Raw genomic sequence first — 23,026 nt, 5'->3', positions numbered from 1 at the left:
TGTATATATATATATATATAACATCAGAAATGTAACAAATATTATTTACAGCTTTTAGATTGGAAACCATCTATTAAAAGATCAATTTTTCCAAGGTTACAAATCAAAGTGGGAACATAAGTACCCAAACTCAATGCTTTTTACTCAGTTTAGAAACCTCTCTCCTAAACCTCTTCTGAAAGGTTCTAATTTAATAAATTAAAAGCACAAACATGAGATATGGTTAATTTGTTAGCTTTATTACTTTTTTTAGTGATTAATTAGTAACAAGCTAATTGTGAGCACAAGAAAGGAATTGTTTGCAAGCATTTATATGATAGAAAAATCTGGAATAACGGGAAATACACCTGACCTTTACTTTCCTCACTGTCATCTGGACTGATTCAAGAGAAGAAGAAAACATAAATCCATACAGAGTTGTGTAGAGAAATGTATTACACTAAATAGGAAACATGAAGGAATGAGGTGAAAGGGGAATGAGAGGGGAGATGCGTTAAAGGAAGGACAACAGGGATATAAGGGACACAGTGGACAGAATGCCACTCCTGGAGCCTGGAAGAACAAAGTTCAAACGTGACCTTAGACACTTATTAGGTGTGCAATCCCTGGGCAGGTCACTTCACCCTGTTTGTCTCAGTTTCCTCATCCATAAAATGAGCTTGAGAGGGAAATGGCAAACCACACCATTATCTTTGCCTAGAAAACTCTAAATTGGATTACAAAAAGTAGGTTGTGACTGAACAAGATGGTTGAGAGAAGGATTAAAACTACCCATGACAAATTTTAACTATTGAGGGTAGATCTTATGGGGGGCCCACATAGAAGAAAAGAAAGGATAAGAATCTTTCATTGGGCTCTGGATGAGGGAAAGAAAAGGACAGGAGAAAAGAGGCAAATTGACGGAAACCTAAAGCTCAGATACTGAACACATTGCTCTCTTAGCTATTCTCCTCACACAAGGGGCAAGAAACCAAAAGAAGGAAAAGCATAAGAAATTAAGATGGAAGGAAATACACATTTAATAATTGTGACTGTGAATGCTATCACCCCCCACCCCGCCAATGATTTATTGTCTCCAGGAGCAAATACAAAGTTCTCTTTCATTCAAAGCCCTTAGTAACTTAAGTCCTGCCTGCTTTTCTAGTCTTTTTACACTTCCCTGAAATATATTCTTCAATCCAGTAATACTGGCCTTCTGGTTATTTCACAGACAAGACCATCCATCTGTTGACTCAGAGCATTTTCTTTGATTGTCGTCCCTTCCTGGAATGCTCTTCCTTCTTATCCCTGTCTATTTACCTCCCTGACTTCTTTTAAGTCCCAGATAAAATCCTACCCCTTTTAATTTCAATGCCTTCTCTCTATTAATTATTTCCTATCTGTCTTGTGTAGAGCTTGCTTTGTATATTTTTTTACTTGTTGTCTCTGCCATTATATTGTAAGCAAGCTTCTTGAAGGAAGGGACTCTCTTTTACCAGTGTTTTTTAATATACCTAACACTTTGCACAGGGCTGAGCATATAGTAGGTGATTAATACATGTTCATTGATTAATTGATTGATTATGTCAGAAAGATTTAGAATGCGGAGTCCAACAATATATTGTTTGTAAGAAACACACTTGAAACAAACATTTAGAGTTAAAATAAGAGACTGGAACAAAATCTGTTTTGCTTCAACTAAAATAAAAAAGGAAGGAGATGACAATCATGATCTGAGTCAAGGCAGCAAAAATAGTCTTGATTAAAAGAGATAAACAAGGGAACTATATTTTCTGAAAGATACCACAGAATATGAATTTATATCAGTATTAAATATGCATACATACACCATATTATTTAGCATTTAAATACCTAAATGAAAGGTTAAATGAATTACCAGGAGAACTTGACAGTAAAATTACTATAGTGGGGGATCTCTAATTATGTCTTTCAGACTATGATTAATCTAATCACAAAATAAATAAGAAGAAAATTAAGGCTCTGAATAAAATTCTAGAAAAGTTACCAATGATACACCATTAGAGATTATTGAATGGGAATAAAAATCATAAACTTATTTGTTAGTTGTGCATGGAAACTTTAAAAAACCTGACTGTTTTAGGGCCTAAAGACTTCAGAAACAAATGTAGAAAATGCAAATATTAGGGCCATCTTTTAAAGACCATGATACAATGAGAATTACATTAATAAAGGGCTGTTGAAAAAATATTAAATTAATTAGATTTAATATTCATGTCTTAATCCTATAAAATATATAAGGCAAAGAATAAATAAAAATATTTGGTAATTTCATTAAAGGTAGCAATGGGACAACATGTCAGAATTTTTGAGTTGCAGAGAAAGCAGTCTTTTGGGGGAAAATAATATATACCTAAAGATTTTCATCAGTGAAAGAGAAGAAATGAGTAGCTCGATGCATTGGGAATACAAATAAAAAAAAATATATATATATATATTTAAAAACCAAAAAAGACTCTTCTTATTAAACACCAAAATAGAAATCCTGAAAGTTAAAGAAGAAATCAATAAAATTGAAAGCAAAAAAAAAAGAATTTAATTAGTAAATAACACTAATTTTGTTTTTGTTTTTTAAATCCCCACCATGATACAATAGGGCATTAGGTAATTTGATTTAAAAAAAATCAAAATGACCAGTACTAAAAAGGTGAATTCAAAATGATTGAATAAAATATTAGAACCTGTTTCACCCAATTATATGCTAATAAACCTGACACTAAATGGAATGGATGAATATTTACAAAAATATAAAATGCCCAGATTAATAGAATAAGAAATAGAGCTCTTAATACAAAGAAAAAATCATGTATGAGTTCTCAAAGAAAGATAATTCTGGGTAATATGAGTTTCTTAGCAAATTACATCAATTGCTAATTAGTAATTGATTCCAGGATTACAAAACCATTTGAAAAGTGATGGGGGAAGAGTCTATTAAATTAATTTTATCATTCAAATATGGTTTTGATATCCAAGTCAAAGAGGTTCAAAACAGAGAAAGTAACCTCACACCCATTAGATTAGAAAATGACAAATGTCAAAAGATTTAACTGGGGAAAATAGGTACATTGATATACTGTTTTGTAGCTATGAATTGGTACAGCCATTCTGGAAAGAAATTTGAAACTATTCCTCAGAAGTTATTAAAGTTTGCATACTTTTTTGTCCCAGTAATACTAGTATTAGGCTTATCCTTCAGGGAGATCAAAGAAAGAGAAAAAGAACCTATGTATATGTTAGAATTAATAGCAGCTTCCCCTCTCAATTCGCCTCCCCCCCCCCCCAAGCTGAGAATGTTACTTCATATTTTTCAGAAAAAAAAATTGAGGTAATTTACTGTTTCATCTGCTGGTCCCTAAGTTGCCAAATCCTTATTGTAGCGTTGGACACTTTTGATCACCTTTTTGGATAGCAGGTACTTTGCATTTATTTTATGGGATAGCTAGGAGCTACAGTGGATAGAGAGAGTTTCAGCCTGGTGTCAAGAAGAGTCATCTTCCCGAGTTCAAGTCTGGTTATCAGACACTAGTTGTATGACCTTAGTGTAATAGAGGATTAGTCTGGTGGTAAAAAGAGAGAGAGGGAGAAAGAGTAGAGACCTCCCCTCTCAAAGCAGGGTTCAGGGGAGACAGCTACTGTTTAACTTGGCCAAGGGAGAGGAGAGGGGGAGTGAGTAGTTCCCTCCTTCAGCCTCCCCTCATCCAAACTGCCTCTTGATTTCCCTCTACTACTAAAGTCTTTCCTTGGAGAGAGAGTTACCCTCCCCACCTCAAGCTGGAATTGGTTTCCACTCACACTAGAGTCAGTTGGGAAAAGACAACAAACTTTATTCTAATTGATCAGTTTGGGAATAACATAGGGAAATGGCTGTGGGAAGGTTTGTTTTTTTTTTTGGTGAGGAAAGAGGGAATGGTGTCCTTATTTTAGCTACCCCTACCTCCCTCCTCAAGTTGGGGAACCCAGGCCCTGGCCACTTTGGGCTCCTGAGAGATTCAGGCTTGGATGACCCTGGACTTGGCCTCCCTGGGCCCCGTTCAGGCCCAGGGCACCAGGAGCTGAGAGGTATCTTGTCAGCTGCTTGGTGTCCACTCAAAATTGGCCACTTCAGTTGGGAATCCTCTGAATGTGGATAATGTTCTTTCTTGTAGATCTCTCTGGGTTGTTCAGGATCACTGCATTTCTGTAAAATGTGATCCTCTTTCAGGAGAAGGAAATGACAAATCATTCCAGTATCTTTGCCATGAAAAACATCCTTTAGGGTTATGAAGAGTTGGATACAGCAAAGGAAAAAACTGAACCATAATCATAACAATAATATCTATTAATTGTCTTTCTATCTCCACTGCCTAATAGTCAGTAGGTATGTGCTTAATTGATTGATTGAGTACTCAAATCAACGAAATTGAAGATCTTTGAATTTTTGAAGTTAAGATATACTTTTTATTATTTAGGAAAGATTAATATAGCTTAGGACAAATATCAAGATATCTAGAGCAGAGGGTTTTTTTTTTTTATGATTTTTTCCATAAGTTTTATTTGGTCAATTTCAAACATTGTTCCTTGGTTACAAAAATCATATTCTATTCTTCCCTGCCCTCCCCCCATCCTTCCCATAGTCGACACGCAATTCCTCTGGGTATTACATGTGTCCTTGATCAGAACCTATTTCCATGCTGTTGATATTTGCACTAGGATGTTCATTTAGGGTCAAAATCCCCAATCATATCCCTTCGACCCATGTAATCAAACAATTGTTTTTCTTTGGTGTTTCTACTCCCACAGTTTTTCCTTTGAATGTGGATAGTGTTCTTTCTTGTAGATCTCTCTAGGTTGTTCAGGATCACTGCATTGCTTCTAATGGAGGAGCCTATTACACTCAATTGTACTACAGTGTATCAGTCTCTGTGTACAATGTTCTCCTGGTTTTGGTCCTTTCACTCTGCGTCAATTCCTGGAGGTCATTCCAATTCACATGGAATTCCTCCACTTTATTATTCTTTTGAGCACAATAGTATTCCATCATCAACATATACCACAATTTGTTCAGCCATTCCCCAATTGAAGGGCATCCCCTCATTTTCCAATTTTTTGCCACCACAAAGAGCACAGCTATGAATATTCTCTGTACAAGTCTTTTTCCTTAGTATCTCTTTGGTGTACAAGCCCAGCAGTGCTATGGCTGGATAAAAGGGCAGACAGTCCTTTAGCTCCCTTTGGGCATATAGAACAGAGGTTCTTAACTTGTGTTCCATTTATGGTTAAAAAAAACTTTTTTATAACTATATTTCTGAATAATCAGTGTCCCTTTTTTTATTTTATGATTTAAAAATAATTTTCTTAGAAGGATTCCATGTTTCCCCAAATGGTTAAAAATCCTTAATTTAGATATTTTGTTCATTAATGGCAGAATTTTTTTAGTGCCATTTTTTTGGTCAGAGGTGCTAAATAGTATGAAATGAGAGTCTTACCTGGTAAAATTTTATTATCAGGCTACAGTTGTATGCTTTTGAATTTTCCATGTAGCAATTTCCCATAAAAAAACAAGGATTTTTCCAGGTAAAAATTGTGCCAACCTTAGAAAAAAATGCTGCTTAAGAAAGAAACAAAAAAAATCCACCTTGAATATTGTCTTTGGTTCTAGACTCATCTTTTTCCTTTGGTTGATGTGAAAATGACACCATCTGGTGGACAAATTTCAAATATCAATAGGATCCTTCCAACAAATTAAGTAAAACTAAAGCAGAGTAAAAAATCCAGAATGTTCCTAGAGTCAAAAAAGCCATGCATAATGAAGTCATATACATTTAGGGTCAAAGCCTGCTGGGTGGGTGCTGAATGGATTGAGGTCTTTCACTTGGTTACAAGGAGGACCAGAGTCTAAATCATGCCCCAGGTACCTGTTAGTTGTATGAGCCTAAGCAAATTGTTTGGCCTCTCCATATCTTATTTTTCCTCATCTGTAAAATGAAAGGATTAGGGGCTTCAAAGAGCCCTTCCTCTATAAATAATATGACTGTGTGACCCTCTGATCCCTAACATACCTGAGATTTACTAGGAGATAGAAAAGGTAGAGTAAAAAGAAAGGAAAAGATAAATGGGAAAGAGAAAGCACAAGAGAATTAGACAGTTCATTTTAGTGATCATTTATTAATTCAGGAGAGAGATCATCTAGCATAAGAGGAAGAAACAAAGAGTGGTGATTGGTGATTTCCTTCTGAGGTGCCCTGAGGCTGATATTTGTTGCCCTGATGACAAAAAGATACATATCTGCATTCTTTTGAGGCATATATCCAAGATGTGATGGATTGATTTTCTAAGACTTTTAAGCCTTATAGTCAGTATCACTTTTGCTCTTTAATGTGGGCACACATGATAGTGCCAGGAGCCATTTAAAATACTGTAATAAAATAAACACAGGGATACTGATACACAGGGGACACTCTGGGGGATCTACCTATTGATCCCTAACAATGGCTGATCTATTTCCTAATCGCTTTCCTCCCTCATTCCCTCTTCCTCCTGCCACCCTTCTCCTCCCAATTTTTCTTCCCCCCTGAGTGAATTATAAAATATTCCAGGTTTCTTTCTCAGGTAAGGGGTTTATTGGGATAACAGGAAGGGAAACTGAGGTAAGGGGGATGAGGAAGTCCCTAGTCTAACTGAGGTAAAATTGAGAAAATAGTCCAGTCACAAACTGTGACTCTGAGACAGAGAAATGGAGGACAGTGGCTTTTCAAGATCTTCTTTCTTCTGCAGTTAGGTTTCTCCTTCTTGTCAATTTCAACTGTCCAAAGTCAGAGAACTTCAAGTAACCAATAACCAAATCAGCCCCAAAAGAGTACAAAAGCCAAGTCTAACCTCCAGGGAAAGAAGTGACTTCCAGTCCCAGACACAGAGACCAAAAGCCCCCCTCTCAGCTCCAGCTGCCCAGAGCCAGAGAGATAGAGACCAAGTTCAAAAGCCCAGTTTCTCTTCTTAGTATGGCCAGCCAAAAGCCTCCAGGGAAAAGTATGACTTCCAGTCCCAGACACAGAGACACCAAAAGCCCCCTCCCCCAGCTCCAGCTGCCACCAAACGGGTACATTCCATTGGAATCCTGTGTTTTTGCATTTTAGAGCTAGGTCTCCAGTCCTGCAAAAACTTCTCTCTCTCTCATATCTCTATCACAATACCATGCTGAAGATGATGAAATCCTGGACAAGAAACTGATAGTCTTAGGAATACAAGTAGTTTTCCCTCATTGTTAACTGTCAAAAGCAAATTCTTCTGAAGAGAGAGGCAGATTCAGGAAGGCTGGTTAAAAAGAGAAATTTGTAAAGAGGATTTGCCATTAATTGTTCAGTTGTTCATTTGGCCTTTAGTGAAGCATCATGGTAATTTGATCTTAGTCTTATGATCTTTGCCATTTTTATTAGATCATAACCTGCTGAAGAAGTTCTTTGAGTTCATGTTATTTAAGTTCTGGTTAAGGGAACAAGGGATGTTTAACCTGGAGAGAGAATACTCATAATTTTAAGCATGGTAATAATAATAATAATAATAATAATAATAATAGCATTCAAGTAGTACTTTACGGTTTGTAAAGTACTGTTCATAACTGTGTTCAAATATTTGAATCACTGTCATTTTGGGGACCTAGATTGTTCCATGTAACTCCATTGAGCAGAACTAGCAGTAATGGGCGAAAGTTATATTGAAGGAGTGAATTTCTTACAGTAATAAAATTACAGGTTAAGGTAAATAAAAAATGTCTATTTTGTCTCTTCTTTGTAATGGTGAATGTAAGGGAAAGATAGGTTTTGTTGGTTTTTTTTTAAATAAAAGGTTGGGCTGAATTATTTTAAAAATAGGGTCACCAGGAATTTAATTAATTCCAAAGAGATTTATTCACAATTTATTTACAAAATATAGAAAGAGTGAAATTAGAAAATCAGAGAGAGGATAGGATAAGTTATCTAGCCTAAGCACTAAATAATTTACTCCTACCCCCTGGCTCAAAAACAGGCAGGGGAGTTTAGTCATTAACCAGAGAGGCCTCTGCCCTTGTAGCCAAGGACCTGGGGATGCAGGGAGCCACTCTCTAGAGGATAGGTCTATCCTGAGACTAGTCTCTTTAGAAAATCCAGGAAAGGAGCCAGCTCTTTTCACTAACCACGTGTCAGTTCAGAGGGAGAGATTTAAGAATAGTCTCACCAAAGTACAAGTCTCAGAGCCAGTCAGCAGATTCTTCACCAGCCTCCAACTTGAACTCAGAACTCCAGAAGAAGTCAAAGTCCTCTCTGAAGATCTCAGATGATTCTCCCCCACAGGAAGTTGTAACTCCCTTTTAAAGACACTTTCCTGTACCTTCCTCCACTTTTTACATCAACAAATTGTAGTCTAAAGTTTTGCTTAGGACTGCCCAGGGGGTAGTCGATTCTGATTCGTCACCCACTATTGTACACATGGGTCACAGACCTCCCCCATTCATGTGTGACTGGGGGTGTTTACACCTTTGGTGATTAAATCTAAAAATGGGCAGGGAATTAATTTCATTTTCACAATCAGGGGAGAGAGATTTAATTTAATCTTCACAGGAACTGTCCTAGAGAGATGTTAGTTATTACAACCCACCTAGGAACTCCCCAGGGCCAGTTAAGCACAAAGCCCTTGGCTTATGGAAACAAAATTCATTTTAATAAAAGGGATAAGGGAAACTGGTAGATAGGACCCTATCACTCTTTAAAATACCTCCACCCAAACTAAGTCCCCTGCTTAAGGGGAGCCTTCTGTTTCTTCTCTGGGCCCTGTCTACAGCTACTTGTACTACCTAAAACCCTTTTCCCCCTTCTATCTGACTTATCCTGATCTTCCCACCAGTAATTATTTAAAAAAATAAAAAGGGAAATAGCCTGGGTTTAGCTGCTGCACTAAGTAACCCAAAGTTATAGATGGAAAGCTTTTGATTACCTTAACACAAGAGGAATTTTGGCAGATGGACCACTGGCAGATGGTCTTCTGACTCAGGGAAATTGGTTTCCTCCAAATAAATTCTCTATCTAGATGTCAGTGATTTCTCCACAAAATTTTGACTATCCAGGGAGAATCTCTTAGAGCAAAACCCCTCCTTCAACTTGATGGAAATTCAGGCAGAGAGATAAAACCTACTTCCAGCTCAGAAGAAATCCAAGAAGGAAGTGAGTTTAAGTTATTTTCAGTTCAGACTCCCACAATTCCTTTCCTACTCTGAATCCTTTCCAAGGGCTTATCTCAAAATTCTCTTCTTGCAACTAACCCTAGAAACCAGTCTTATCCCTAACTTATATTCCTACACCTTGTATGATTATATATTTATCCTCTGTAGCTAAAGGCATTAAAGATCATGTCATAGTAAAAAAAAATCATCTTAGATATCCATTTGCAGCTTACTTTTGTATGTGGCATCTGATACTGGTCTAAACTCATTTTCTTATTAAAAATGTTTTTAGTATATTGGTAGTTTTTGTTTTGTTTTGGTTAGGTCTTAGCTTTGCTGATGTTATATTATTGTTCTTTTCTTCCCACAGTTGTTCCAACTTCTACCTTCCTTTTTTTGGTCATCTGTATAAAACCTCAGAATTGTTATGCTGTGTAAACGTTTCTCTTATTAGTGATTTAGAGCAGTCTTTCATATGGTTTGTTGTAGTTTTAAATTCTTCTTTTGAAAACTATTTGTTTATATCCATTGGTTATTTCTCTATTGGAGAAAAACTCTTGGTCTTACATATTAGTATTAGTTCCTTTTTTATCTTGGATATCAGACTTTTATCAGAGATATTTGATCCAAATTTTAAAGTCTATATGAATATATATACATATATAGGTATCTATATAGCTAAACACACACACCAATTAACACCTTTCCTTATCCTTTTTTTATTGCTAACTCTAACCCTAATTAACTTAGAAAATCAGTATTTTGTTCATGTAAGTTTTTTTATTTTCATGTAATCAAAATTTCTATTTTATTTTTTGTGGTGTTTCTGTTCCTTATTTGATTAAATTTTTTTTCTTAATCTATAGCTGTGAAAAACTAACTGATCTGGTGCTTTTTTTTTTTTAATCCTTACTTCTGGTCTTAGAATCAGCACTGTGTATTGTTTCTAAAAGAGAATAGTGGCAAGGGCTAGGCAATGGGGGTTAAGTGACTTGCTCAGGGTCACATAGCAAGGAACTATCAGACCAGATTTGAACCCAGGACCTTCCATCTCTAGGCCTAATTCTTAATCCACTGAGCCAGCCAGCTGCCTCCCTGGTGGTCTTTTGATTTTCTCTGTTGTCCCTCTTAACATTCTGGGCATGTATTTTGTAGCATTTATTATAAGATATTGAATTTAAAACTAAAATTTTTTCACTTAATTTTCAGTTTTCCTTGGAGTTCTTGTGGAATAAAGAGTTATTTCCCAATTAATTTATGTACTTGGATTTATCAAATACTAATATTATTGGATTAATTGCTAAACCTAATTTTTGCCAAAGACTTTCTCATATATATATATATATTTTTTTTTGTTTGTTTGTTTTTAAGAATTCTTTCCCAGTAACTTATTGTCTTGGTTTTATCTATGGGTATATTTTCTGTTGTCCTTTTCAGTAAAAAACATTGTTTATGGTTAGCACTTTATAATGTAGCTTGAGATTTGATAATGGTATGATCTCTTCATTCCTGCCTTTTGTTTTCATTATTTTCCAATAATGTGCATTCTATTGTTAGAAGATCTGTTTATGTAAGGCAATCTGGGAAAAAGTAAATGAATTAAGAGACATTATCAGAATGCATTTAGCCCACCTGGCTAGAAGGAAGAAATAAATGAATTTAGGAAGCTGATCACTGATCTTACAGGGGAGGATTTATGATGGAATTAAATTATCTGTGCATCTCCTATAAACTAGCTAATGATAATTTAGTCTTTAAAAAGGTAGAAGAATGAATAAAAGATCTAGTCAGGATTTGATTCTGACAGGGTTCCTATGATGCAAATGAAGGGAACCTTGGTAGGAAATGATCATTTTCAAATTTGTTACAGATTGTATCTGAGTTTCCTTCTGTAACATGCTGATTGGGTTTTGGAAGAGAGGAACTAAGAAGGGTTCAGATATAGGATTGGTTAGATATCCTGTAAGGGGCAGAATGTAAAGGGTTAAAATTAAAGGGTTGGACTGAATTATTTAAGAGTATGGACACCAGGAATCAATTCCAAAATGAATTTTTATGGCAATTTATTTATAAAAGGAGAGAGTGAAAGTAAGAGAGAGGATAGGGTAAGATATCAAACCTAACACTAAGTATTTTGCTCCAGCCCCTGACTCAACTCAGGCAGGGCTAATTAATCCTCAGCTGGAGGGGCCTCAGCCTTGAGCCAGGACCTGAGGATGAATAAAGCAGGGACTTCAGTCATGAAGCTTCTCTCAAGATGGGAGGCCTCTCTTGAGACTAGTCCCTTCAGAAAATCCAGGAAAGGAGTCAGCCTTTTTAATTCATCCAGATGGTAGTTCAGAAGGAGAGATTTAAGAAAAGTCTCACCAAGTCCAAGGTCCCAGGTTGTGAATAAGGGAATGGCCAAAAGCAAAGAAAATCTGAAATTTGAAGAAGATGCTTTAGGAGGGGCAAATGGAACCTTCATAGGACCTGTGGGGAATGGGGGAGTTCCATGAAGATTCAAGGGCAGTTGGAGCCAGAATGATTGGTTCTTCTTATCTAGGACTCTGAGGGAACTGGGTGGGAAAAGTACTCCTCTCAAATCCCTTTGCCTGAACTGAACTAAATGTAGTTCTTCATGCCCAACTGAGGACAACCTTTGGAATAGAGACTATATTTTTTCCCCTTAGGGGAACTCAGAGCCATGTTCCCTGGAGAGAGTTTTGGTCAAGCCCTCAAAAGTTGCCATATGAAAGAGATAGTAGGGACCTTCCTTTTTTCCCTCTACCCTTTCCCTTCCTTTCAAAATAAATTAGATACTTTTAATTATAACAGAATTGATTCAGAGTTTATGTAATAGCAGGGGAATTTCCATCCATCAAGTTTAGAAGGAAAGCTGTGGGGAGTAGACTTACCCTCTAGTTTTTACTAAGTGCCTGCATTAGTGGCTGCATAGCTCAGTGGAAAGATAAAGGAAGTGTCACACAGAACTCAGTCCCCCAAAACAGCTGTCCTTTCCTCTTTTAAGTCCCACATGCTATTACAAGGTCCAGTAAGGAGATTCTTCACCAACCTATAACTTGAACACAGAACTCTGAAGAACAAAGAATACCCTCACAGGAAGTTGTAACTCCTTTTACAACACTTCTTTGCATCATTTCCTGTGCCTTCCTCTCCTTTTACATAGACAAATTAGAGTCTATAGTTTTGTTTAGGACTGCCCAGGGGGCAGTCAGTGGTTTCTGATTTGTCACCCTCTTTCACACACCTGGGTCACAGACCTCCCCCACTCAAGTGTAAGTGGCATGTATTTGCTTCTGATGATTAAATCTAAAAATGAGCAGGGGAGAGTTAATCCCATCTTCACAATCTCAAGTAAAAACTGAGAAAGCTTTTCTTGAAGATATAAAGCTTTTTTATCTAGAGGCATCTAAAAAAATTGAAATATCAGTATTTGTGTTCAAAGACATTATTAACCTTCATTCAGATTACTAGGTGAAATAAGTGACTTTGCTCCCAGTAGAAAGATGATAGGCTGCTTGTACATAGGCTGTCAAATTTAGTTATAGTCATGGTTTGTATTGACTGTTTTTATTTGATATATTTATTCTATTGTTAGAATGGAGGTTTATGTGAAATAGTAGCATAACCCCGCCAAAGTATTAATAAAACCTTTTTTTAATTAAAAAAGGATATAAAGTTTTTCAGAATGAAATTTTCAAGGCATAAGGAGAAGCTTCCATTGTGAAAGAAAAGGAGAATTTGAAGAAAATGATTAGAGGTATAGGAAATTTCTTAAACCAATTTAGAATTTATAACAACTGTTTAGAGAAAGAAGGCCCAATAATAGAAGATGAATACAAAAGCATGGCATAGTCCTTTAAGACTAGTGTCTAGAGTAGTGATGGTGAACCTTTTAGCGACTTGAGTGCCCAAATGACAACCCTCATACCGCATGTGAACTGCCCCTTTACCCTAGACAGGGGAGGGAAGAAGCTCCCATTGGGCTGCTGGGCAGAGTGGCGGGTGATGTGAGAAATGTCCTCAGGCATGTGTGGAGAGGGGAAAGGGATTAGCCCCCTTTGACATGCTCTGCCACGTGTGCGGTTCACCTATGTTGCATCTCGAAATGAGACAAGTTTGTCAAGGAAACCAAAAAAAATAGGGTTTTTAGATATTCTAAGTTTTTTCCAGACTTCACATTTCTTCCTAATCTTAACCTTAGAAATAGCAAATTCAAACTCCATACCGTCTTCTACTCTTAAACCTCTGTTACTCCCTTCACCTATTGTTAGTCATTCCTTTCCAAACACCAGGCCTGAATTCTTCGACCTTCTGTCTTCTTTCTCTACTCATAGGTTACAGACTAGAGCTGGAGAAGTCATACAACTGTGGAGAATGGGTTTAATTTTAACTGGGCCTTCATTATAATAAGTCAATCCTCTTATTCTCCTAAAATTTATTTCCTTTATCACTCCACAAAGAAAGTATTCCAGATCTCCTTTTTTATTCATCTCTTTCATTCCACTCTAACCTTCCTTTTCCCATTTTCATTTCATGGCCCCTTGTTGTCTTTCCTTGAATCCTCTGGTTTCTGATAATGATACTTTTCTGTTTACCCAAGCCAGCTCCTTACATTTGCACTCATTGTCCTTCTTTCTTGTCTTTTTTAGTATATTATGTCTGTAATCATCTCAACTTTTTCTAATTTTCAACCTGTCTCTCTACTAGTCCCTTTTCTGTTGCCTTTCAAACTTGATTTTCTCCTTCATCCTTAAAAAACAACAAAAAACTCCTTCATTGTACTATACCAGCTCCCTCCTCTATTTCTCTTTACTTTTCTCAGGCAAACTCATAGAAAAAGCAGCCTACACTCCTTTCTTCTTTCTCTCTTCATATTAATTTCTCATCCATTTGCAATCTGGCTTCAGAATTCATCATTTTTCAAAAAAAATGTATTTAGTAAATTTAGAACATTATTCCTTGGTTACAAGAATCATATTCTATCCCTCTCTCCCCTCCCTGCTGTGGGCCATCAGACCACAACGTCTTGACAGAGTCTTGCGTGGTAGCTGTGGACCACAGAGTGGTCCTTGGCGAGATGTCGCTACCCACTCTATCCCCTTTACATGACCTCTTTTATCAATGCCCATTACCTATGAATTGACAGGATTATTATTCCCCCAGTCTCAAAAGAAATAGTAGTAGTCTCTTGGTAACCGAGGATGACAATTGTCTTTGTGCACTTTCATCTGTGATGTAGATGAGTGTGCACAAAAACACTTGTGCGTGAAGGAGATTTAAGTGGAAAAGTCAATGTACAGAGACAGTCCCACTCTCAGCGTTGTAAGCCTGGGTCCATTGGCACAAAAAATCGTTACACCTGGAGACTTCCTCAGCTGCATTGGATGGCCATGTTGTCTTTTGTGCTCCAACACACCCTAAGCACTCCACAGTGCTTTGCTGCGTCACCCTCTCAGCCGTTGAACCTTCTTATTGGTTTCTTCCGTCTGTTCGGCCTAAGCAGTCTTCACATGCTGGGTGAGCAAAGCCTTGGTTCACCAGGGGTCTACGACCCGATGGCTACCATCACAAGGTTTAGCCGGCCTGTCGAAGCTGTTGCCTGGGCTGTGGCCGCTGCTGCATGCTAGCAGCTACTAGGAGCCGCAAGTGAGAGCTGGGTGTCAGGTGAGGGTCAGAGGTTGGAGAACTGCCCTAGGAGGGCACGACAAGCCCTCCATACTCCTCCCTGAGCACCCCATACACCCCTCATTATTTCAAAAGAAATAATGCAAAAGCAAAACACATGTACCCTTATCCCCTAAAACATCACCAAAAGATCAGACCCTTAAACCCAATCCCAAAAAGACTATCATGGGTTAACTTTTACTTAGGTACATGATTCCCAGCAAAACCGCAGCTACAGGCCAAGCCCAAAGCTTTCTCATGAAGCCAGCACACAAAACAATCATAGAGGCCCATACAATACGTACAGGTACAGTACAGGTACACCAAGCTTCAATATTCCTCCGTGACTTAATTACACAAATCAGTAACTCAGAAACTCCCTAGTAATCTGCCTGTGACAAAATCATTTATCTTGTATGTTGTCTGTAATCACAATACAAAATATAGAATGTTAATTAAATGATTTCTTAAAAAGTTAATGTATCACTTTTCCAATTATCTCTCTTTGAACATGTGTGTTAGTTAATGCAATCTGCATGCCAAGAAAATGGGTATAAAAATAAAAATCAAGCCTGGGAATGGCAGAGCAGCTGTCAGATGCAAGCAGTCCCATGGCTATGATGATTAAGCTGTCTTCCGTTTGTTATTTATTTTGACTGATTGTTCGCCACCTGTTGGGAACCCTGGATTTGCAAGTGAGGCTGGACCCTGACTGTGGCACCTCCCCTCACCCTTCCTGTAGCCAACGCGAAATTTCATTGGGTATTACATGTGTCCTTGATCAGAACCTATTTCCATGTTGTTGATGTTTGCACTAGGATGGTCATTTAGAGTCTACATCCCCAATCATATCCCCCTCTACCCATGTGATCAAGCAGTTGTTTTTCTTCTGTGTTTCTACTCCCACAGTTCGTCCTCTGAATGTGGATAGTGTTCTTGTAGATCCCTCCGGGTTGTTCAGAATCACTGCATTGTCACTAATGAAGAAGTCCATTACATTCAATTGTAACACAGTGTATCAGTCTCTGTGTACAATGTTCTCCTGATTCTGCTCCTTTCACTCTGCATCAATTCCTGGAGGTTATTCCAGCTAAACTCATCATTTAACTGAAATTATTCTCTCCAAACTTCCTAGCAACTGAGAGAGAGAGAGAGAGAGAGAGAGAGAGAGAGAGAGAGAGAGAGAGAGAGAGAGAGAGGAGAGAGGAGAGAGGAGAGAGGAGAGAGGAGAGAGGAGAGAGGAGAGAGGAGAGAGGAGAGAGGAGAGAGGAGAGAGGAGAGAGGAGAGAGGAGAGAGGAGAGAGGAGAGAGGAGAGAGGAGAGAGGAGAGAGGAGAGAGGAGAGAGGAGAGAGGAGAGAGGAGAGAGGAGAGAGGAGAGAGAGAAGAGAGAGAAGAGAGAGAAGAGAGAGAGAGGATAGTTGCTCTGGCCTGGTCTGAACCAGGCAGGAATTCAGAGGACTTCTCCAGAAGATGGGCCTCTCCAGAGGCTGGTACCTCCAGAAAAGTCAAGGAAAGGGGACGTGGCCATCTAAGGGAAACAGTCTGTGGTCTCAAACTCAAGCTCCTCCATTGTTGAATTCCACGGTCAAGTCCCTCTCACAGGAAGTGATGTGAAATATAAAGGCATTTCTTTACATCACTTCCTGTGTCTTACATTACCAATGGTGGCTTAAACTTGGTTTTGGACAGCCCAAGGGGTCAGTCAGTTATTTCTGATTTGTCACTTGTTAGCACACACAGATCATAGACATTCCTCCCCCATAAAGTATACCTATATATATATATTAATCCTTAAGTGGGGGTGTATACATTCCTGGTTACTAAAATTCTAAAGACTAATCAGGTTGGAGTAAATCTAAAATTCACAAGTAGAACTCATTATTTCTTTTCCCAAATCACCTCCTCTTCCTAAATATCCCCCAATATTACCCTTAGGAATGCTTCTATGTTCTCTGATACCCCAGGCCTGCAGTATTGGTGTTATCCCTTAATTTTCATGTTCACTCATCCAACATGCCAAAACTTATCATTTTACCATTAAAAGCATCTTTAGTATATATACTCATCTGTCTGCCCACACAGATAACACTCTGATATAGGTCCTCTGTCTCTCACGTTGGCTTCTTATTCCATTCCGTGTGTGTGTGTGTGTGTGTGTGTGTGTGTGTGTGTGTGTGTGTGTGTGTGTTTGGGGGGGGGAGGGAAAGGGAGAGGAAGAGGGAGAGAGAGATTCATCCTCTTTATTGTATGCTGAGGTAATACCTGTTATACTGGCGCTATAAGTCAATTCAGTTTTTTGGACTTCATTTTCCTCATCTTCAAAATAGGGGTGGATGTGTGGGAGAGGAGTTATATTTGTTCTTACCCTATTGAAGGATTGTGAATCTTGAAATTTCTCAGACTTGTAAACTTACAAGGAGCAAAGAGGAAAAAACTTACATGGGACTATTCCCCATTTTAAACAGTGAAGCTACTTAGATCTAAAATGTGAGAACTCTACTTGGATCAGAATTGGGAGGACCTCTACTCCACAGGTACTTAGGATTGCTTTAGGGAAGAAAACTCCTTGCTGAACAATGAGAAATGCTTACACCCATACTTAAGTCATGCCTATTTTTAGAATTAATACAATGGGGTGCTAAGTACCTATTAAAGGTCAGGCAACTTGTAAACTTGCCAGGACAAATAGGTGAGAAACTTACTCAGAGATTCTAATCTACTCAGCTGTGAATTAAGAATGGTCTGTCCTTTGAAAAATGTCTACTCTGATTGGTGGATGTAAAAATTTAGGGGAGGTGACAAAGGAGAAAATGCCCTATATAAGGAGATGAGAAATCTGAGTAGGAAACAGTCAGCTGGGAGAGGCTGCCTTGAAGGGTCTCTCTCGAGACTCTCTCGGGGACATTCAGATTTAGGATTGAGCTGGTGAAATCAGCTGAGATGGAGCTGTCCTGGTGTCACTAGAATCTTTGCTTGGACAGATCTTGTGGTGAATGATGAAGGACTGACTGATCTCTCTATTAAGACTCAGGTCTAGGCCATGTTGGCTTAAGGCCCTTCATACTTACTCCTTTTTACACTTTCTCTCTTTCTTTGATTCCTCATTGTATTACTAATTAAAATTCTCTATAAAACCTAGTTGACTTGGGTATATTCATAATTGGGAATATTTCCCTGGCGACGACCTTATATATTGATTTAAAACAAGATACTGTAGTGAAAACATATTTTCTGTGGTCAAATTTACTCACCCACTCTTATATCTATCACAATTTATATCTTCCACTATTTTACTCACTACAGTTAAAACCTCAACCATTTTAACTCTTACAGTTTAAGGCATCCACTCTTTTAAATGCCACAGGATTCTGGTGTATTGTGATTTTTCAAGGTGATATATATAAGGGCAAGGCAATGAGAGTTAAGTGATTTGCTCAGGGTCACTCAGCTAGGATGTGTCTGAGGCAAGATTTGAATCTAAGATCTCCTGTCTCTAGGCTTGGCTCTCCATCTACTGAGCCACCCAGGTACCCCTGTTATTAGACTTATTTTGAGGAAAATATTTTATAAACGAATATAATGCACTATGTAAATATGAGCTTTTGTAGCAAACAGCCTTATAAATCACTTCAAATCACGTGTTTCTTCACCTGAAAAAAATCCAAAACTTTAAAAGGGGGCTTCTCTAAGATTTCTATGTGGATTTTTTTTCCTGTTTGTATATCCGTAGAACAATTGCAATTAGATGGCTATATGTAAATTTAATCACTCTGCCTGAAAACATGGGAATGTCAATACCTCTGCTTTCTCTCCTAGTCCTAATTTTTAATATGTTGTAAAAATTAAAATTAACATCAATAATAACATAACATATTTTAAGGGATTTATTAAAGATCATTAGAAATCAAGGAATAAAGAGGATACAAAATAAAGACCACATGCCCATGGCTGATCAGCCAGTTCAAACGCCCACCTTACCTCCCCCAAGCTCAGGACAGGATGTAAAGAGGTGGGATCCTCCACGTCCCTGCCTAATTTCCCTGTTCTATAGGAAGTACTTAATGACAGGAAGTCTGTGGGCTCCCAGGAAGTGTAGTTCTTTTTTAGGGTAACAGATTTTCAGTTAGACAATGTTATCTTTAGCAGTTATCTGAAGTATACCTCTAATATGATACATGATGCTTTTTACATTGTATAGAAATAAAGTGTAGCTATTTTGACTTTTAACAAAAATTAACTTACCCATGAAATTTCTTAATGAATCATATCCTTATATTTCTATTGCAAATTAGCAGGTAGTTTGTTAATATAAAATATGGATTTTTCTGGGTGTGAATGTTATGGAATGGCTTATCAGCAAAGATACTTTTAATAGCTGTAAAAAAGAAGTTAAATTGTTTCATTATTTCTGCATTAGAAAAAAACAAAATTTTCTCATCACATTTCGCTTTTGGTTATCTTGTTGAGTTTTTGCAAATCCTAGTTGTTTTGCTTCTTTTGCAGAAACAAATGTGGGAAAGTCATACAATTTTAAAAAAATCACAATTGTCTGGGAGCACAGTTTCATTTCAGGTGGGGGTTCAATTTAAAATTATTATTTTTTCAACTAATGAAATTGTATTTCCCTCCCAACTCCTCAAGAGTAAAAGAATACACTTATTACAAATTTATATAGTTAAAGAAAACAAATTTCCAAAATTTCTGTCCAAAAAATATGTTGTATTCAGAACCAAGTTTCTTATCTCTCTGTGAGGCAGTAGCTTAGAACATTTTATTTGTGAGTTCTTTGAAACTCAATTGACCTTGTGTTAATCAAAGTTCTTAAGTCTTTTTGTTTATCATTATAATATTGTACAAATTGTTTTTATGGTTTTGCTCACTTGTTTATTAGCTTATGAAAGTATCTCCTGATTTCTCTGAAACCATCCCCATCATCTTTTTTATCTTTCTATTATACTATAGTATTCCAGTACATTCATGAAGTAGCCATTTTGACTAGTGTTGGAAGAATATAGGATTTAGCTCTTTGTTGCAAAGAAGGAGGAAGTCCTACAAGTCAGGGGCAGGAAGTTCTTGAGAGCAGAAAGATTCCAGAACTTTGGGGAGTGACAGGTTGCTGCTTTCCCAAATAGTCAGAAGAGCCAATAGGGTTGTCTGTCTGGTTATTCTGGGGTAGACCTAGAGAGCCAGATATTTCCTCTCCTATGGCGTTTCTTGAGAATTCTGCCTATCTGCTGTTGCTGCTGATGAGTGATTTTCAACAGAGACTGCTCAAGACTCCTGAGGACAAGTCAGTGAGATTTTCTTCTGAACTCTGTTCCTGTAACCTTCAAGACTAACTAAGGGGGAGGGGGGTAAATTAGTTATAGTTAGATAGCTTTGTAGGTAGTGAAAGTTATTAGTTAGTGGGGTTTAGTGCATTGACTTTGGGGGTTAAGTTTAGATCTTTTCAATTTCTTTTTTTTTAGCGTAAACAAAGTATTAGTTTGATATAATTACATGTTATACCTAGTATTTTAAGCTAGTTATTTCTCTAATTTTTGACAAGTTATTGCTTAGAGACAGGAACCCTCTATTTTTGCATAAATAAATTAATCTAAATGGCAAAGACGAGAGTTATATGATGGAAAGTTAGAGGTTAGAATTCTACCTATATTATCACTTTTAGTCCTATAAATTAGAGTAGAAGAATTCTACTTATTTGTGGGATAGGAAATTTTGTAAATTTCATTTGGGCTGACATATTTTTTTCTCTCATTTAGGAGATGCATCGGAGATTTGAGAATGCTCCTGACTCTGCTAAAACAAAAGCCCTGCAAACTGTTATTGAAATGAAGGTGAGAACATTAAAAAGTTGAGATTTTCAATTGATAGAGAATAATGTTAGCTGTATGTTTTAGAAATGATAAAAAGGAAAACTATCATCATGTTAGGTTAGGGATGAGAAAGAGGTGAATTCTTAGTATTCCATCCCCCAAATCCAAAATTCCAAACCACACACTCCCTTGGCTCTCTCAGTTTACTGGCCTCCTAGATACATTAAATTCTGAGAAAGCCAGGCTGTTTGAACTGGTTGTATGTGTGGACACACATACACAGTTGATATACTTGACAGGCAACTTGTTCTGCTTGTAGCCACCCTATGTTTCCTTAAGAATTCTAACAGAAATTATTAATTCACATAAAGCCAGCATGGGGCTTTTCCTGAACAAATGTTATTGTCTCAGGGCAGCCTGGAAAAAAGCCCTGAATGGCTTGAAATACTGGAAAATAATTTTTAAATAGGTGCTTTGGTAAGATATATGAAAGTAGAGGCATTATTTTATTGCTATAATATTGTATAATATGTTAACTTTACCTTCATTTGTATTATCATTTATTGTAAATGTGTCAGAGTTTTATTAATAATAAATATTTGTTAACAATGGAAAAATAGTAAAATTACAAATTTGGATTGAGGGAAAATTATTAATACTTGGAAAAAGATTGAATTATAGACTATTTTAAAATGAATGCAATTGTTACTTTCACATAGGAATGGTAATTCAGTTAGATTGAAATGTTACACAAGCATTTATCTATTTTATAATAACCAATATTTTTGTCACATTTTAGAATTTAAAAGTACATTTTTCAATATATGATTTTATTTAAATGAATAATTAGAATATTCATGTATTTGTCTTGTATATTGAGGTGATTTCATAGGTCCTAGTATATTTCATGGTAGAAAGGAATGAAGAAAACATTTATTCCAATGCTCTTATTTTATGGAATTGTAAAGATAATTTTAGGATTGTCCCAAATAAAATACCCAAGTCAGTCTGGAAATTTATAGTAATTTAATTAATATAGTGGGAGGGAATTTAAAGAGAAGGAGGGAAGAGGATATAGGATTTCTCCTTCCTGGCCTATGCCAGGGGGAGTTTAAAATCCCTGCCTCTAGGTCTCTGAAGAAGATTAGAGGCTTCTAAGAGGATAATGTTGGAAAGTAAAGGAGGGAAATTCAGCCAGAAACTCACCACCGAACCAGACAATAGCTTGTAACCACGCCAATATGCCGAAAGGCCAGCTTGCTGCTCTCAGCTACCTCTCCACTGCCAATCAAGAAAAGAGAGTGTTATGAGAGACGAAAAATCCCAAATATATAGACCTTTCACCCTTGTGCCTCCTCCTCTAAATTTTCACATCTACCAATCACATTTCAAAAGCTTTCTCCAGGACTGCCCATACTTTTAGTTCTCATCTTCTTTGATTATATCTTTTGAGTTACTTAACATTTCTTTGTTAAGTTCTCCTTTTATTACTTACTTGACCTTTTTGTGATTAATTTAACCTCTATAGTTACTTAACATCTTTTTGTATTAAGATACTTGACCTTTTTTGTGATTAATTTAACCTTTATAGTTACTTATCACCTTTTTGTATTAAGACCTAAAAGTAGACTTAGCTTAAAGTTCTAGCTTCACTATAAGGTGAGAACTAAGTACCTTCATTGTTCAATCAGGAGATTACAACTTTATCTTCCCCTAAAGTACATCTAAGTAGGGTGGAGTAATTTTATAGTTCACAGAATAGGTACTTGAGGCTTGGGTAATTTACCTCTAAGAGTCAGATTTTGAACATAGGGCCTCTGACACCAAATTTTGTATTTATTTTACTCTTTCACACTTATTATATGTAACCTTCAAACTTTGTAAAAGGGAAGAATCATCTTTTATTTCTTTTATAATTTCATAAATATTAGCACAGTATTTATCCAACATGTACCTTCTTAATATTTTTTGACTTCGTAAAAATGCTTCATAATTGGTACCTCATTTCCTCCCCTCTAAATATTTGAAAACTTCTCTATTTTTAATCTTTTGTTAAATTTAAAATACTTTAATAAAAACCAATTTGTTAATTAGTGCTATTCGTTCATGGGGAACAGATTTCCTAGTCAATGTTATACTTCATTTTCCATATAGAAATATCTGAAATGCCTAATTAATGAACCCTATAATTAAAAGGTTTACTGGGAAGTCACATATGAGGAAAATTACATATAGTTTTCTTAAAAAAAAAAACAAACAGGAAAATTCTTCAAAAAATTGTTTTGTTGGCCACAATTTTAGTCTTTTTCCATATCCTCCTACAGGTTGGTAGTACTAAATTATCGACTG

General features: G+C 36.8%; 1 protein-coding gene across 10 annotated transcripts in view; it reads left to right on the top strand.

The window, feature by feature from the left end:
* The window catches only part of ERC1 (ELKS/RAB6-interacting/CAST family member 1), a 457,438-nt gene that overhangs the window by 181,161 nt on the left and 253,251 nt on the right, over positions 1 to 23,026 (top strand). For all 10 annotated transcript variants that reach the window (XM_056800772.1, XM_056800770.1, XM_056800774.1 and 7 more), the window contains exon 4: positions 20,624 to 20,698. In XM_056800772.1, coding sequence (XP_056656750.1) covers positions 20,624 to 20,698 — 75 coding nt within the window. The remainder of the gene's footprint in view (positions 1 to 20,623; positions 20,699 to 23,026) is intronic.

This window comes from Monodelphis domestica, chromosome 5 (assembly GCF_027887165.1).
Source record: "Monodelphis domestica isolate mMonDom1 chromosome 5, mMonDom1.pri, whole genome shotgun sequence".
In the NCBI taxonomy this organism is placed as follows: Eukaryota; Metazoa; Chordata; class Mammalia; order Didelphimorphia; family Didelphidae; genus Monodelphis; species Monodelphis domestica.
This window is presented reverse-complemented; position numbering and strand designations above follow the sequence as displayed.